General features: G+C 39.1%; 1 protein-coding gene across 10 annotated transcripts in view; it reads right to left on the reverse strand.

Moving 5' to 3' along the window:
- LOC126915819 (fat-like cadherin-related tumor suppressor homolog) overlaps nucleotides 1-19,329 on the reverse strand; it is a 509,971-nt gene that overhangs the window by 15,995 nt on the left and 474,647 nt on the right. For 7 of the 10 annotated variants that reach the window (XM_050720852.1, XM_050720847.1, XM_050720851.1 and 4 more), the window contains 9 exons: nucleotides 12,580-12,735; nucleotides 9,506-9,616; nucleotides 6,394-6,546; nucleotides 5,457-5,670; nucleotides 2,901-4,461; nucleotides 1,946-2,516; nucleotides 1,515-1,686; nucleotides 1,213-1,437; nucleotides 14-37 (listed from right to left, as the gene is read on the reverse strand). In XM_050720852.1, the coding sequence (XP_050576809.1) occupies nucleotides 14-37; nucleotides 1,213-1,437; nucleotides 1,515-1,686; nucleotides 1,946-2,516; nucleotides 2,901-4,461; nucleotides 5,457-5,670; nucleotides 6,394-6,546; nucleotides 9,506-9,616; nucleotides 12,580-12,735 (3,187 nt within the window). The remainder of the gene's footprint in view (nucleotides 1-13; nucleotides 38-1,212; nucleotides 1,438-1,514; nucleotides 1,687-1,945; nucleotides 2,517-2,900; nucleotides 4,462-5,456; nucleotides 5,671-6,393; nucleotides 6,547-9,505; nucleotides 9,617-12,579; nucleotides 12,736-19,329) is intronic. The other 3 variants (XM_050720848.1, XM_050720846.1, XM_050720849.1) reach the window with 3 other exon arrangements.

Raw genomic sequence — 19,329 nt, forward strand, 5'->3', positions numbered from 1 at the left:
TTTTTATACTCACAAGGACCATTGTTACTGTCGGGGGCTGCGAAACAGGGAGATACAATAACACTTTAATTTCTAATTTAATCAAATAAGCATTCGTAAAGAATATATTATAGGAGAGACGGATAAAGAAAGGAGAATTAATTTAAAAAAATACTACGATAAAATGTAATGGCGAACGTACGTGTTTCAACGTCGAATAGAATTAACTCGAGAAGTATATATAATTATTTATGATTAATTCTATACGAATAAATTAATCACTCGATTATAACTGCAGCTTGTGTTACGTGCGATACATTCCAACATCCCCAATTTGCTACTGTTGCACCACTACACCGTGACTTGATTAGAATTTAGTCACCGGATACCATGTATAACGGAACCAACACGTCGTTCGTTAAAGTAGAAAGCGCGGTTGTTGAGTACGAGATTATCGAGCTAACCATTTATATTATATTTAACCTCTTCATTACTGTTTTTATTTGGAAGTGCATAAATTCGTTCCTCATACCTTATAACGTTGATAAGTTCATAAAATAATATGAAATTGTTTAATTTACTGCGATGAACGATTTAATGTCACGAAATAAAAAGTTATTTCATCCAGTGCAACGATTACCATTGTAACTATGTCGTTGGAAATTAGAAACACGTTTCATAAAGCATGAAGCGAACGTTTTCAGTAATGAAAAGGTCAAAAGTTATTAGAAGTCCCACAGCCGAATTGGAATGACAATCCTCGGGAGATGTTTTATTTGGGACTGGATTTAGGGCGCAACATTCGCCGATCGCGCGTTTATAATTTCGAATGTAACACACGTTCGCCGCTGTCGTGATGCTATTGGATGAAACTTTCGTCGTAAAAAAAAAAGAAAAAAAAAAAGAAAGAAACAGGAAAGTATGGGACGAAAAGAAAAATCTCATTCGTAGGACATATACCTATATACACTACCATTTGACCGTATCATGTTTCACATGGAACGATGATGCAAGAAATAAAAATATATATGTGAAAGAGCAGAATCGACAGGACCGAAAACGTGGCAGTTTTTTTGAATCTTATCGTCGTGTGTTGTTGAAAACTACATTGTTCGAGTTGCAACTTCATCGTTCCGTGCATGGGCGCTACGCGTTTAATTCAATCTTCGCTTCATCGTTCATCCACGGTTTTGAAAAACTGTTTCGCCGTGCGACCAACGAACGTTCGCTCACCTGTGTTGAAATCCAGAGCGAATTCCTCGAAATCGTTGCCTTTAGTTATACTATATATGAGCTTGCGATTCAACGGTGACTCAGCTTGTATAGACAAAGATAGGGGCGAATGTATCTCGATACTTTCCAGCACGCTGTCCGTATAGAATTGCTTGTCAAACACTGGCATCGACCGATCTATCACCTTCACGTTCACTGGCACCTCGATAGAGCACGGTGTTATGCCTGAAATAAAGTCGAAACCTTGTCGAAAACTATTTAAACTCCAATTAAAATGTAGATGCTGTAAATAGCGAGTTTACCTCCGTCATATGCGGCAATGGTGAGCTGATATTCGCGATTGTGACCCTCCAGATTCTGTTTCAGGGATATCTCGCCCGTTTTCCGGCATACCTTGAATAGCTCTCCGTGACCTTTCTTCAGTTCGTACCTGACTTCTCCGTTGTCACCGCTGTCCATATCTACTGCATGTACCTACAAGCCAAGTAGAATGCTCTATTTATAATTTTGCGTTAGAAGAAGAAAATATCTTAAATTTTGAAATAAGAATATCTTTTACCACCATAGTAAAAGGGAATTAAATTAATAATATAATCTTATAAAACAAATAACGGAAAGGGTAGTGAAAACAATATCAAGATTATATTAAGCTAGTCAAGTTCCAGTCGTTTCACCTCTATTCTACACCCAACATTTTAGATTGTAAAGCCAAGAACAACCGTGATCCACTTGCCTTGGTAATAACGTCGCCCTTTTGCGCGTCTACGGACACGACGGCGTAATAGGGCAAGTTAACAAACATAGGACAGTTGTCGTTAATGTCTAATATAGTGACATTCACGATCACGTGTGCCACCCTTGGCTTCTCTTTGCCCGGCATCTGACTCTTCGCCTCTACTATCAGTTCGTAATGTTCGCAAACCTCCCGGTCGAATCTAATTCCGGTGGTCCGGATCGCGCCGGATGTCGGTCCAATTACGAACATGTCGGTGGGGTTCAGAATGCTGAAGACGATGTGCTCGTTGAGCGCGCTGCCCAAAACGTTCACAACCGCGACCGTCGTGATCCTCGTCGAATTCTCCGGAATCGTACCCTCGTAGACGTCCTTCTGGAACATCAGCCCGGAGTTCTCCGAGTTCTCCACCATCACGTTCACCTGGCAAACGTTCGAATATTTCCCATCGGAGACACGGACCCTTAGCAAATAGCTTTTCTTCATACGTTCCGGATTATAAATCGTGATCACACCGGTCTGGGGGTCTATGTCGAACGTATGTGCTTTGTTTCCATCGATGATGTCGTACCTGAACCGGAACAAAAAGAAGAGGTCGTTGCTACTTCGACAACACACGATGTTCTACCTTGGTAAAGGATCGTTAAACCTTCCGCTTTAGTGCCGACGAAAGAAAAAAATAAAAAAAGAAAGAACAGTGACGCAAGCACCTCTATGCAAATTGGAAGGTTGGCCCCTTCACCAACGGTATACACAAGTGGGCAGTAAGTAATTTTCTTTCTGCGCGCAGGAAAAACGGCCGTGTATCAGAGGGCGATCATACAAATTTCATGCAACAATTATAATAGTAAATGAATGCTAACGAAGCCACGGCGCAGTCTGCATAAATATGAATCAGCCTTTTAAAGTGGCCGTAAATACAGAGGCACGCACGGTTTAATGGTGTTATACGTACCTGAGTGGGACACCCTCGGAACTGTCCGGATCTACGGCCCTCACTTGGATCACAGCGACGTTCTTATACGTGGGTAGCAGTACAGTGGCGTTATAGTCATTTTCGAGGAACTTGGGTGGACAATCGTTTACATCTGTCACTACGATCATGACCTTGGCCGTAGTCTCGGAAGACAATTTCGGTTTCCCTAGATCGGAAACCTTCACGTGGAAGGTGAACTTTGGAATGCTCTCGTGATCTAAGACCATTACGGTCCTAATGGCACCTGTGCTTGAATCTATGTGGAAGTACTTTCGAGGTAAATCTTCGACTATGTCGTAATTCAAAAGAGCGTTCAATTCAGAGTCAGCGTCCTCTGCTTTTATGACCAGTGGGGTGCTTGAATTAGTGAGTACTAAGGAACCGATGCTAGCGCCTTCGCTTATTTCTCCGTTGTACGTAGCTTGCAGGAACCTGGGCGCGTTATCGTTTCGATCCAGAACATGGACAATTACGTTACAGTGTGCCTTTGCGCTGGCCATGTTAGTCGCCGCCACCGTCAGGTTATAAAACTTGGTCTTTTCATAGTCTAGCTCGTTCTTAATCACGATGATGCCTGTACTGGGGTTCATGAAGAACGTGTCGTCCTTATTGCCTTGAACAATCTCGAACTGCAACGAGGACGTGCTTCTAGCTTCCACGTGTTTCACGTATGTACCCAGTTGTTGGTTCTCATAGATCTCGGCGGATAATTCTTTCTGGATGAACCTAGGCGGAGCGTTGTCAGCCATGGTGACCATCACGTGTACAGGCACCGTGTTGGACAAAGCTGGAGAACCGTGATCCGTAGCCTTCACCAATAATATATATTCAGAGGAGACACTTAGATCTAGCTCTCGAGCCACGCGAATAACACCTAGGTCTGGATCTATCGCGAACATGTTACCTACGTTGCCAGAAGTAATCGAGTAGGTTATTTTTGCGTTATCTCCTCTGTCCCTGTCTATAGCATAAACTTGTACCACGGCAGCGCCAATCGGAGAAGTTTCGTAGACCTTTCCTTGGATGATCTCGCTGATGAATTCTGGAGCATGATCGTTGTGATCGTGTACCGTTATTATAACCCTGGCGTAGTTTCGTTTTGCGGGCGTTCCTTGGTCTTTTACCATCACGGTAAGTACGTGTTCTTCGATGGTCTCCCGATCCAGGACTTCGTTCAATGTAACGGCTCCCGTCACGGAATCTACGTGGAAGATTTCCAAGGAAGCTTGATTCTGGGCAGCGTGAAGGCTGTAGAATACTTTCTTGTCTTCGTCTTCGTCGGTTGCATGCAGCTGTAGAATTTTCTCGCCTTTTTCAACGTTTTCTGAAATGTCTACGTGATAAATGTTCTCGGTAAATTCCGGTCGGTGATCATTGATGTCGATCACCGTGACCAGCAGTTGAGTCTCAGCAGTGTGCACGCTATCCGTAACACGGATTGTCAGGTTGTAGAAGTTCTGTGTTTCCCAATCGAGTTTCTTCGCTAGCAGCACGTTTCCGTTGTCCCGACCGATGAAGAATTCATCTCGTTTGTCACCGTCTGCAAGTAGATTCGTAGTTCTCTCGTTCGTTACTTTTGCTTTCACGTTTAGGCGAAGGGATATTACTTAATAAGACTCTATTCATTGTGTCAGCCATCATTCGATGATGATTATATGAATTTCTGCAGAGTTGTGTCAAAAAGTATTTTTATCAGTTATATTAGAGTAAAACTGGATAAAATTCAGATTCAGAAGATACATTGTTACGATAACGTTACACACGCTACACAAGCGTGTGTGAATTTTGAAATATAGCTATGCTATATGTAGATATTATAAGAAGGATAAAATACAAAGAAAGACAGCAAATTGTTTTATTGTTTCCATTTTAGGACCTTAATAGATCTCTAAATGTCTTATAATTTAAATGTGACATAGATGTGTCTCCAACTAGTTTAGCCATTTGGTGGCGCGAAGTTTAACTGTTACCTATGCGATCCAGCTGTGGAACTTTCCAACTTCGATCCTCCCAACTTTGAAAATGTTATTCGGGCCCCGAGCTATTCCGACCACTCGAATGTATTCCAACGAAATCACTCGATATTTCGCCAATTAACAAGATATCGTGACCGACTGAATTCTAACGAGTTTTCAAACTCCGCTAACACGGATACAGCACTCAAATTAATTACCCAGCAATACGAGAAAATAAAATTGCTATCAGCCATAAAATACATATCAAGAATAGATTATCCTTTTATCGCTCAGGGAGATAGATTTAAAAAATTCATTCAATTGTAAATTACTTCCTTTTCTAACTTAGTCCTTGTTAACAAAGAGATATTAGACATATTTATTTATAAAAACGTTTCGCACGTACCTAACACATTCTGCCTACAAAACCACGATAAAAAAATAAAATTTCACGATCGACGGAAACTTATAACCACCAATACGCTCTCATGCTATTATTTTATTCCATCCAATTTAATTCCGTGAATACAATATGAAATAATTATTTTTCTCAACAATAACGTAAACTAGTAAAACTCACCAACAATATCATACCACAGGGAATCGCCATCTTTGTCCGCGGCTTGAACCAGTGCCACGAGGAAGCCCACCTCGTCGCTTTCTGTAACCTCGACGGTCTGATTGTTCGTCTTGAAGACTGGCGGATTCTCGGATTCCTTCGGAACCTCGACAACTTGCACGGATACCCGTGTTTGATGACTGCGCTGCGGTTCCCCGCTATCGGCGGCCCTTATCTGGCAAACAGAAGCGTGCGCGGCTAAGTTAAGCTCAAACTTAAATTGTATTAAGGGAACGTTGCTTCCCGATCGACCATGAATTATGACTTCTGAACCGACCACGTTGGATTTACAGGGTGCTTCGTTCCAAATACGCTCGAAACCCTTTGCGGCGAAACGGTTCTACATCGTAGAGTTAATGTTTCTATTTAATTCTTCGGCTAAGAATTGTTTAATTATTCTACGCGATTTATTGTCCCTCTAGAACATTTTGACCGATCGTAACAAGCGTTTAATTCAGATTTTGGAAATTATAAGTCGAACTCATTTTAAACGTTGGTATTTTAAATAACAGAGAACTCGCGAGAAATTAAGGTAAATTTTGTAGCAAGTATTAAATCAACCGTGATTTCAATTTAGATTCATTAAGGATTCAAATTATTTATAGTAATCCAAACAACGAAGAATAAATTGATGGGCTTCTATTTATTTTCTTTATTCATGTAGATTATATATATTCATATATTGTCATATTTTATTTATTTTTCTGTTTAAATTTAACGTTTAATTTTTAATATTCTTCTGTTTCATATTTAGGCCATAATCGATCGTTTAATACTTCCCGAGTCTATCCATATTTAATTAGTATATTTCACAATATTAATTGTTTGAAAAGGCAGGAATATTTCTATGTTTAATAATAATAAATAAATATGTAATTTTCTCTGTCATTCCACTTACCATCATCTCGTACTCCTGTCCAGCTTCGAATCCACGTTGCGAGTACACCATTCCTGTAGTTGGATGTATTTTGAACTTGCCTTTACCGCGACCACCTTTGATACTGTACTGGATTTTCCCGTTATCACCAATGTCTTTATCGTTCGCGAGTACCTATCGTACAGGAACACAAACGAAAAATGAGAACCAACCTTTTCAAACTTGCTTCCTTCGTTTTCTCATTCTCTACTAACATAGCTGTACACGACATAAAAGAGAACATTAGTATCAGCCATCGGCTGTATCAAAAGAAAGAGAAAAGGAATCTCGAACGATTCGCAAGTATCAAGCTGCTTCTAATTCATAATGCTATTTCAGAAATGCGGCCGCAAATTGTCCGGAAAGAAAAGCCTCGATATACCCTGTGTGCGTACGATTACACATCTCCATACTCGCGTTCGTAAACAGACAAACAAACAGACAGACACATACACATACACACACAGGGTGCAAACGTGGAGTGTGAACGTCAGAAAAAAATGAAAGAGAAAAAGCGAAACGCGTCTGCATTCGTCGACGAATGAAATCTACGTATGTAAGTAGATACGCAAATCTAGCACGAGAAAGAAAAGAAGAATTTTAAAATAAGAAAACAACTCATTCTGTCTAAAACATTTCGTTCACGCTCTAAAATTTTTCAATTCACCTTCCTCACACCCTCTCTCATACTCTTATTCTCTCTTTCCTTCGTTCATTCAGTCTTGCTCCCTCTGGATCCATCGTGAAACATTGCGCTCGTGACCTCGAAGCGTAGCATTCACACAGTCGACAGCATGCGGTACACGAAATGAATAAAGAAAAAAAAAGAGCGGGGAGAAATAAAACATACAGAAAGAAAGAACACAGGGGAGGCGGAACAGACGGAGACGCCGGAAACCTCCGCCTCCCCGGATTGCCAAATATCGATCTGCATTAAAGCGTATTAAAACACAGGCCGCGCGCTCTTTCCGCGGGCAGGCACGGATCGAACGCGATATTTTGAGCTGATGCTACGAGCTGATGCACGCGGAACCGCGCGGAAAAATGTATCGTCGCCGGTTCATTAAATGGCGGGCTGAGTCTTCATGCCGAGGTTGCGTCTTTTCTTCCGCAACGAATATGTTTCCCCCGTGTGCCAGAGCTCATTATCGGCTGCCGGTTTTCTAACCCACGATTTTTTCCTCTTGATCCGCGAGGCCTCCCTTTGATGGCGGCTCCCGTTTGACGTTCGATTTCACTTTAAAGGATTTTTATAGGTCATTCGGTAAGCAGAATCACCTTTTCGATTGATAAATCGAATTAAAAATTAAATTATTTAGTTGAAAATTTAAGACAAGAGAATTTACTTTCTTTGATGGAGTTTTGGCACTGCTTCCGAGGCGATAACGAGTTTGGATGACACGAATGATACTTAATTATTCAATTGGAAAAATAAATGGCATTGTAATAGAAGATCTGAGTAAATACCGTAAAGAATGCTTGAAACTTCTAGTCATGGAAATAAAACAAATAATAAACAAATCGGTGCAAGATATTGGTAATTCGTATGCCGTATTAACATTCCTAGTTTAAATTTGTTAGTTAATAGGTTAGAAGCAACGATGCACTTTAAGAAAGCTCGAGCTACGACATCTAACAAGACATTCTGTATAGTTTCCCAGTAATTAATATAGCTGCAATGGCCTAAAGCAATTTTCATTCTCGAAGTAACACTGTTCAATACGTGGGAAAGAAAACTGGTCTGCTACGAGCATTCCCTTTCATTCCATTCTTTTTCATTTCCGCGTCATGCGTTCGTACTTAGCGGCTTGCCCCGATGCCATGATTTTTATTAATTACGACAAAAGGGGGAAAAAAAAGAAGAAAGAAAAGACGGAAAAATGATCAGGCGACAGCCTCGTACAGACAAATGCAAAAATTCAAGAACATAATATACATACGTATATATATATACATACAAAGAAACGAGCAAAACGGGCAAGACGCGACGAAGAGTTCGAGATGGACGCATACACAGAGCTGATGGAGAAAGGGGCTATGCATGATGCGATTCTGAGCGAACGTCTCGTTTCATATTCATAAAAGATGTCATTTTAAATAATATCTTGGGATAACGTTTAGAATTTGAATTGCTAGAGAATTAAAAAGACATTTCGACAAGTTTTGACGTGTTACTGAAATGGTAATCGTATTAAATATATCCTTTAAGATTCCTATGGATTTTAAAATTAATTTTCGAAAATAGCGCGTCGTTTAAAGCTACTTCGAGTATTTTATGATTAACATCGTAACGATAAACGCATTTAAAGAACCGCGTTAATTCGTAAAGGAAAAAGAAAGCAAGTTGAAGTTTTGCACCCGGAACAACGGTTCAGTTAAAAGGCACTCGAGGTATAATTAAGTCCTCGAGTTTTCCTTCGAACGCATTAGAAATACCGAAGGCATATCGAATTCTTTTAGTCTCCCCCCTGAGTAAGAGAGAGCAATGAACTCTGAATGCAATTAAGAAGCCGGTGGGCACTTGATACTTAATAACTCGGGGAGATAAATTCCACTCTCGACCCAAATCCCCGGACAGCTACGAATGAGCCTCAATTACCCGGGGTTCAGCGTACGAAGTAGCAGCAGCAGTGGTTTGCGTTCATTGAAAATCAACTTTTTCTCCCCCGCCACACCGATATCTTTCGGTTCTACGTTCAAAGTTTCGCTCAGAGTCGCATGATGCGCGAGATTCAAGAGACTCTTCGTGTGTACAAAAAGAAGGGTTGCATCGGGCAAAAAGGACAAAAGACGATCGATCAAGTAGTAGACGGAATGCATGGCGGCTCCTATTTATAAAAAAAACGGGCACAGAGCGGGGTTGCATGAAAATGCAGTATCATAATTAGAACGAACGTTACAATCGATATACATATAATATATGTATAAAATATATATATATACATAAAAGCGGGTCATAAATCAATGCACAAGAGCTCGTGTAAACTACCCGAGACCAATTTCACGTTTTTACGCAGAAATTATTTATGCTCCCGTGCCACGAGACGGCGTTTTTAGTTTCTTTTTTTTTTTTACGTGCCAACGGTGTCCTTACCCTGAAGATAGGATCTCCTGACAAGCTGTCGGGGCTAAATGTCTCCCAAGTTCCATTCTCTAGTAACGTATCGATCGAAAGGTCGAACTCCCGCGAGCGGTTCCTCGATTTCTGTCGAGAACGAGAGAAGGAAGCCTTTTAACTTTCGCATTATCTCCGCTAATTCGCTTTCATCCCTCTCCTCCGTGTGTCTTTCTTTTTTTTCCCCTGCCTCGTCGATCGAAAGTAGTTGCCGGCTTTGACCAGTTGATCTTTTTCCAATTACTAAACCGCTCGAAATGTACTATTGGCGAATACGGTGGAGAATATTTTCTTCGGTAAATGCGAAAGATAATTCATCGAAATTGCGGTTAATGATGTTTTAAACGACGCGAGTGAAATAGATGGTATTTTTATTTGATCCACGACCTACGCTTTAAATCCTTCTCCTTCAATGATGCGATTTTTTGACGATTCAAACGCGCTACTGTGCGTAAGAATTTGGGCATTTCTAATTTATTGCAAATTTATTGCATAAAATGTATGTCAAATGCAGCTCTTTTCTTCGTTGAAAGAATTTTAATTTAATTAATCGTATATCTTGTAACGAGAATAGGCATAACGTATGCGGTATGTAAAACGCGTTTTCCCGGGTAGAAGTTGAAACTCGATCGTAATACACGGTAACCGGCCGAAATTACGAAAACGAGCAATCGTAACTTTATATCCGTCGAAATCAAATCTGGCCTCGACAAAATTCGACGTTGGTGGAAAACTGTACTGAATATTCCAGGTATATTGTGAAAGCTATTGTCACTGTTGACATCGGATTAATCAGATTCCTCCCTCTACTGCTTTCGATAACAGCATTTATTATCTTATTTCCCCTAGCGAAATTTCGAATTACGTAAATATTTAACAAGCTTCGAACGTACACGTAGTAACGTAATACTACCAGCAATTAATAACGTCTCTATGTGAACAAAGCGAATTACGCTTGTTTGAAAATGATTAAAAACAACGTGAAATATTTCGATTTTAATGCGACGTATACGGTGTCTAACGTAAGAATGTCGTCGAAATTTACATTCTGAAAAGCTTTAAACTCTTATGAAATGCATTACAATACTATGCAAACATTGTAGTAAAATCCCCTGAATAGCATGGAATATTTCACAATTACACTTAACATTATTATAAAAACGTCAGAAACTTGTAGCATGCTGCAAAAGGCCAGAGAACATTTTTTAACATTGCAAAACACTGTTACTAAATTCTCGCAGCTCATGGAATGTTTCGTAATAGCCACGCTGCAAAGGTTAGAATAATACTGTACTGCACACGGCGACAGATTTCTCTCAAATATGTTGATAATCCTAAACTGAAATATTTCGCATCTTTCCTGCAAAATAAACTAAATAATAATAATTTATGCAACTACAGTCCGCTTAATTTCTGTACAAACTTAATCTCCTTCAATCCTAATGTGACCCAAATACAATTTTAATTACTTCAATTTTACTATTCAATAAATGTCTCACTGAAACTTTATTCGACGCAAACATATCGTAACCATTGAAACGATTAAAGACATAAAACTGAACGTTACGTATTATTTACGGTAAATACCTCAATAAATCGGCCAACGTCCATTCTATATGTTTTTAAACAAATAGTAACGCGCAAAGTTGAGGGCAGTCGAGGCCAGGATCGATCGCTAGTTCTCAGAACAGCGTTGGACCAAAGGTCGTCACAAAGGGAACTCGTTAACCGCGATTTCCGTCCTCAGGATCCCAAAGTTGCCGACGCGTGAAACGCGCCACCGCGTAACCAGGAGTGTATCTTCTCGTCGTAAATTCGAAGAACGACAAGTCTGCGGGAGAATTCCGTGCGAGGGTGTCCGCGTGCTAAATCTCTCAACCCTTTCACACTATGATAATCACCGGTGGGTTGCTTTGATCACATCGAAAACAAGTCTCCAAGAGAGAACACGTTCGATAACGAGCGACCGACCCATTCTTCATTCCTTCTTCCTATTTTCTCATGAGCTTTATATCAGACTTTTTCTACATTTCGGTATCGTGTTGAGTACGTCGTGCGATATATGCGTACAAAATTAAGACAGGTTCCAAGCAATCGCCAACAAATAGGTGGGTTTGGGAAGCGACGTTTCGGTATCGATACACTTGGTTCTGTTGGAAGATTTTGGCTTTCATTACAGAAAAGCGTGAGGTTCTGACACTATTTTCGGACGGTTTGATTGGGTGACCGAAGCCGACAGCAAAACTGGTCCGTTCGAAGTGAACGCTACTGATTTGCAGGGAAGTGATAATCGTAAATTAATGTTATTGAAGAAATGAATGCTTTTAATTTTCAGCAATATACTCCTGAAGTGATTTAATTTTAATAATTCTAGAAATAGAAATAGTGCTCTCTAGAAACAATGTCCAATAATTATAAAAAGTACAATAATAGTTCTTTTAGCCAATAATAGATACCTTACGTTCAACAAACCTTAACATCACACTACGTGCTATCAAACATCGATAACTATCAAACTGGAATCCATACTTTCAAGCCAATGGATTTGTCGATACTATTAAAAGATTAGCCTGTGTTAAATTTCACTCGGTAACGTTCACTTCCGATCAGTTTGCGCTCGACTCAAGGGAAGCACGTGAGTCGAAACTTGGAGTTCCAAAAGTTCCTCGAATTGAAATCAAAATTTTCGAATTTACTGAAAATTCTCGAATCCTCTACAACTTTTTAATTGTCCATTCCAACTCTCGCGGCTCCCTTTGGTTTGGCATACGTACATTTGGACGAGTGGTACACCTGTCGCGGGACGGGGGATGATTCTTCACGAGCGAACGGATAATATGTATATACAACAAGATACGGGGGATTACTTCTACTTGGTGTACAAAGAGACAAAGAGAAAAACGAAACGGGACAGAATACAGACGACCGTCTGTTTCTTCGGTTACATCGAGACTCGAAGAAAATGGTGCGATGCCAGTTCCTAATTCTCAACTAGAAGGTCGGGTAGAATTACGAAGATCGATTTTAGGATAGTTCCGGAGGTGGTAGCTTACCTGGAACAGTGGTTTGTCGGTAGATGGTGATGCTGGGATCTGAACGGTGTAGAACTTTTGCTCGAATTCTGGACCGTGGTCGTTTATGTCTGCCACCGCGATCACGACGCGGGTCGTCGAGGACAAAGATGGCCTTCCATCGTCCCTGACTGTCACCTAAAACAGAGAATCGTAGTTTTAATACGAGAGTATCGATTGTAATCGTGTACTGTACTGTATACAAAGTATACTTCATACATCAGTCGAAGTTAACAATATTGTTAAAAGTATTTGATTTTATAAGGAGTATGATACATTTTTGTACGAAAGTTGTAGATGGATATTCTAATCGTGAACTCTGTGTATTTTGCGTACAAAATATATTTCATACATCAGTCGAAGTTAACAATATTGTTAAAAGTATTTGGATTTATAAGGATTATGATACATTTTTGTACGAAAGTTGTAGACGGATATTCTATCGGCTCTTTCGAGATAGATGGGAATAAAGGTCAATCTTTGGGAATATAGGTCGGTCTTTACAACTCAACCATTGCCAATCAGTATTCAGGAAGTTTGCTCAAACTAAATTCTACTAATTCCTAGATACGGACAAGTTACGGTAACGTGCATTTGCATATATTAAACACGGTTTAACGTCCATGTATAATCTCGATCTGTCTTAACATGTTTATCGTTGATGCTATAAGTTCCATTTCCTCTGTAATAATCATTTTATGTAAATAAAAAAGAAAAGAGCTATATAATCATCATTTTGAAAAAACTAGACCTGTAATTTTATTTATATTTGATAAATCCATTTTTTTTTATTATAAACGCTTCTGTACTGCGTTACATCAAAAGGTTGAAATAAGAACTTTGTTAAATTAACATGTATGTCATCGAGATAGCACTGAAATTACGATTATAATGTTAATTAATTAAACGCCACCAATCTCAATTAATCGTAAGATGAAACACGAAAGCAACCATTCCAATTGTAATATCTGAAAATGTTTGCCGCCAGGATTAGTTTCCCCGTACAGTTTATCAGGAATTTCCTTTTTCTTTTATCCCACTTATCGCTGCCGTTACCCTTATTCCGCCCACTTTCTACTTCCATCGCTGTGGTACCGCGGAATCCCGACTTTTCATTCGTGAATATCGGGTGCTACGATCTGCACAATCGGCACGGCTGACCGGTTCCGTCCCACAATCGTAAATGTAAAAGGCCGACGAAATCTCGTGGTGAGCAAAAGGAAAACTTATTTCTTCGACATAGAAAGGTTCCTGCGAAGATAAGATCCTCCGCAGTTTCTATCTAACCGAACGTACTTGCGTATAGAATCGATTAGACATTTTATTTCAGAAGTGAATTCTCAATAGGAACAATTTTCTATAATTGTCCTTCGACGAGTAAAGAAATTCTTTCTGTACTAAATACTTTCATGTAATTTTTCGAAGTGCTATTTAATTATGGTCACATTTTCATTTCATTGAATGGTCTGAAATTTTATAGAAGTAGAAATTACTGTACCGACAATGCGGTCAATTTTATCATCTATCGATATAACTTTGAATGTATAGAATTTTAGTAAAACTCAAAGAGGTCTGTTTCAAAAACAAATTTCTTTATCTACCACACTGATATCTCGTCACGTCAAAAACATTTTATGTTTTTGTGACAATCCGCTCGATAATTAAAATTACTGTCTTCAATCTCCATTAATTCCCTTAAATCAAAGTTGTATACGTGCTTCCCAAAATCTTAAGAAAAATTTGTCGCACACCTTCCTGCGTACCTCCGCGCTATCGCAGCGATTTTTACGTGAACCAGATGGCTTTATTGTCGCGTTATTGAAAGCTGGTGCGGGAACGATCCGAGCGAGCGCAAAAGAGAGTACGAGGTTGAGACAGGAAGAAAACGAACGCGTATCAATAGAGTTGATTCCGTGTGCACGAAGAAGCAAAAGTTTTATTGAATTTAGCAAAATGCTCAATCGGAAGCTGTCATAGCCAGAGCGGCGACGATCGAGGATATAGTTTAATTACTTTGGACCGGTTGTTTCGTTCGCCGTGGAAACGTGACTGTTTTGCCTTATGCAACGGCACGATTTTACATGTTGGCGTGTCTCTGTAAAAAATTGCCGGTGTGCAATATATCAACAGAAAGTCGATCGTTCCCCAGACTGTGCATTAGCTACGGTGAGCATCGTCCCTGGTATTGATTAACCGATATCGAGTTATCAATTATTCTTAGCGTATATTGATCGAAAAGAAATTCGCGATATCGAAACTTAAAGAACGTATTCATTTATCATTACGTTCGTTCACGGTGTTGATGTGAATTTTTTCTCGGTTCATGGTAATATATTTCTCTTTTCTTGTTGCTTTGATTGCGTCTCTTTTTATTCTTCCCTTTGTTTTCTGCCTTTTATTTTCCATTTATTCTCTACCGTAACTGAACGCGTTTCAATTATGCCTACGATATGAAGCAGTTTCAGCGAAATTATTTACACGGCCAGTCTTATTCTCCTGACATAGCAGCCGATCGATATTTAATCACATCCACCGGTCAGGAATGCACAAAGCCAACGATGCTCGATGCTTGTAAGCTCGAATTCGAGACATCTAGAATCCTCGCGTTCCATTCGATTACTCTTCCATTCCTCCCTCGTCCTCTTCGATAACGCGAAAAGTGACTTTTCTAAATCAGAGAAGCTGTTATCTGGGTATCTTGCTAAAAAAAAAGAAAAATAAAGAAAAATACGTAACGAAAGACGTCGCTGTGGTTCGTTCTAAATAGGATTTTTAAGACGAGCATCGGCTACGCGATTGTTACTTTTCGAAATAAAGGGAGAGGTCTCTCTAAGCGTAAATTGGTCAGAGAATCTCTCGGACAAGTCCACTTAATTCGACGCGGAAGCCTCGAAAAATCCCTCAAATAACGATTGTGGAATTAGAACGTTTCCCACGACGGCCGACGCGACACAACAATTTTCATTAATTTAGCTCGGAAAGACAGGGTCGTTTTGAGAAAACGAGTAAATTGGCTGAGTATCGCGAATGCCCACTCGGTTTCTTCCAAGTACAGGAGTTATTGAGTCTTAATTAAAGCATCAAGTCTTTCGAAATGTCTCTGCCAGTTAAACTGTTGAGGAGGAAGCGAGTTTCATAGAAAGATAGAACTGTCTCGAAAATTATGATTTTCTTGAAACCCTTCTGTGTATTATGTTGCATCGTTAAATTTTATTATGAATTAAATTTAATTCTCTATATATAGTTTCAATTTCATCACAGTCCATCTTCTCTCATTTTGCCATGCTTTTCTCATTATCATTTTGTGAAATATGTTAGATTAGTTGCACATTTGTGAAACTTGCATCGTTATTCTATTCATTCTATTCACTGAGTTTGAGTTTACAATGGTCCCTACTCGTTTGCCTTCAACAAAATATAAGCCGACTAAAAGCGAGCTTTACGGTACTCTGCAGCAATGAATAAACAACGGAACGTTATCGTTCAACGCAAAAATGATCAGATATCCGGGAATGTAATTTCCGTGGATAGACGGATGATCGAGCAGCCATTTCCAGCGTAAATCCGCCGTCCCGATGGACACTTCGCGAAGGCTACGCGTCACATCCGTTTGGTAACACCTGCACTAAATTAACACTACGAAACTCTTGTTTTATCCAGCGAACAGAGGATAGGTTCGGTGGTTACAATGTCTCCCTCACCACGATACAGTGGATTCGAGAGTTTCGTGTGTCCAGGAAACTCTAACCAACGAGAAACGATGTTCCATTGGTTGTAGTAGCTAGGTATAGTTTTAACGTTGCTATATGTGGTAACGTAACGCGTGTATACATCGTTGGCGTGCGTGACGAGGGTAGTTAAGTGTAAATTGGAACGAATCCTCCTCTAAATTTGAATATACGATTTAAGTAGCTCGTGATAGTGATGTTAATTCGACGCTATGGCTGGGATACTTTTGACGATGTAGAGATGAATTAATTGGCGGAATATTTAATATTGGAAATACTGACAACTGAAACGCGAAGTGGGTGACAAAAATAGATAAAAGTAGAAGATTTATTAGAAAATATGTTATGAAACGAGAAGAATTTCTTTTCATGCACTTCATGAAAAATTGATTTAATCGCTAAAAATTCATCGTTGTAAATCTGTAAACTTTCTATGAAAAATTACGAATTGGTCAGTTTCGTCTGGTAGTTTCTAATATATATCCAATTGGTATAAAGTGATTAGTCGATTTTGAAAAATATCATCATCTGTTCAATAACGTTTTGATAAAGCTATCAACCAATTTCTATACGAATTACAAGTCACAAACAATTTAACTCCGTGAACGCAAGCACAATAGAACAAAACCTCTCGTTCCAAACTCGCTCGATTCCATCTTCGAGGACGTGTCCTGTTTGAAGGGCCTCTGTCTTCTCCACGATTACCGGTAACAACGCAGCAGTGATTGTGCACTCTTCAGCGTCTTCTCCCTTTGATTTAGTATCCTTCTAGCAATTACGAGAATAGCCTCTAATGATTTTATCGGATTTAATGCTCAATTGATACAATTAGGTACGTACAAATTTCGACCAATGTACTTAACTTCGAGACACATAAATCTTATTTAGTATTCTGTATTTCATACGATGAAAATTATCTTTGTTACGAAATGTAGTCACTAAATAGAATTAAACCATTTAAAATTAAATATTTTAATTCCTAAGCTAACGATATCAGTTGAATGTTAAGATCACGTTGATAGCAAAATCGGTAAGTAAAATATCGCGATGATAAAGTTCGATCCCAGGAATGTCGTTCATCTGAGACACGCAATCAACGTTGTTCTTGGTTTCTCCAAGCTGAAACGGTTCTCGAATCTGATGAAACATAGACGAAACGAGAACGCGCAATTGCGGCCGCAATTTACTGCATGGCCGTATTTGCAGGTAACCTTTTACCTATGTGGATCTCTACATGTTCGTCAACGAAACGTTTTCTATCATTTTCTTTAATGGAAGAGGCAACCTCTGTGCCATTTTGTTTTTGGTTAAAATAAAGAGACAAAGGCATACTGGAACGAATTGGGAAGGTAAATGTAACTAAAACTTTGATGGGCTTTCTTTGTTGAATCGTGGAAAATGTTTGATGGAAATTAGGTAATTACGCGAGGGTTCGTAGCTCTGGTTTGTAGAAGAGCAGAGATTCACGTAATATTTCCTTCAGGCTGCGATTATTCCAAATTCAGAATGAGTTCTTCCTTTTCAAGGTCAAGTACTCCTTCTACTTATTAAATACGCGATATAAAGTAAAAGTAATATTTATCCAGACAATTGGAATTTCTTGAATTATCCGCATATATATATATATATATATATATTCTGTTATATTCATTACATAAATAAAAATACAAATCTATCATCTTTGAATGTATCATTACTTGAACTTATCATTTCCTTTAACATTGCAGAGCACTTAGAAACAAATTAAATAGATCAAGCAGCTTATCGTACTTTATTACGTACGTATATATAAGATATATTTTAAAAAATAATCAGAAGACAAATAAGAGAGCCCATAAAATTTACATCGTCCTTTACAAGCTTATCGCTAGCACGTCTCGTATCGTTCCCTTAATTTCCTCATGCACTTTGCGCAAATCCGACCAATATACCACTCTATAATGTTGCCAGATACTGTCGCTGAACTCAGCGCAGATAAGATTTCTTTTGAAGTCACATTGAAAGACGTAGCGACCTGTCCGAGGAAGATGTCGAGATTTCTGCGGACGAAAGAAAGCGGCACTCCAGGGCGGCAAAACCTGCTTCAAGGACTGTGTAAATCGTCAATGGCGCCCGGTAGGCGCCATTACCTGCGCTTTTCGAAATTGTCTTGCTCGGTGAACCGCTGTCCGTACTTTTACAGCCCTTTTTATGGAGGAGGAACACACTCGTATCGCTGTATAGCTGATGCCGAAGTTACTGCGACGTAGAGACAGAAAAATCTTCAATTTTATTGTGGAAACAAAAGCCAGGCTTTTATCGAACTCCAATCGGCTTGAGGCAGATGATCATTTTTAGTCACAATGGATCATCGATAAGAATCGTGGCACAGAATATTCAAAATCTAAATTAGGAATACATCCCTGCTGAAAAATTCCAGGACACATGCCATTTTTCATTTCAAATTATGATAATTTATAAATTTTGAGAATTTTGGTGGTAAATTACGAATTTTAATCTACATCCATTTTAAACGAAATTGTTAACGTATAGTATAAGGCATCGAACTAAATGACCTACTACGATATAATAGGTTTGTAACATTTTCCAATTTTCAAGCGAATATAATAACTGTCCGAAGAAAATTTAGTGTATATTGAAAATAAATATCAGGTAATTACGAATCAAATCGAAATAAGCGAATTAAAGAGGACGGAGATTGAGAGAATTTCTTTATACACGTATTAGTCATCGAAATAAAGTCAATAGCTTTTAATTTTCCATAACTCGCGCAATTTACTTGCGTTTGGAATTTGCGATAGAATTGTAGTGAATTTTGAAAGGAACTGCCTCGATGAATTTCTGTTACAGACAGCATGCTTTGCAACGACTTCCTTACAAACTTTCTAACTTATCAATGGGTACAAAAGCGACGCGATACCACCGCAAGAACCAGTTTATTTAAAAGGTTTCCCGAATGCAATTACCGTTACCATTGATTCTACTTCTAGAAATTTCTCTCAAG

Source organism: Bombus affinis, chromosome 4, assembly GCF_024516045.1.
Source record: "Bombus affinis isolate iyBomAffi1 chromosome 4, iyBomAffi1.2, whole genome shotgun sequence".
In the NCBI taxonomy this organism is placed as follows: Eukaryota; Metazoa; Arthropoda; class Insecta; order Hymenoptera; family Apidae; genus Bombus; species Bombus affinis.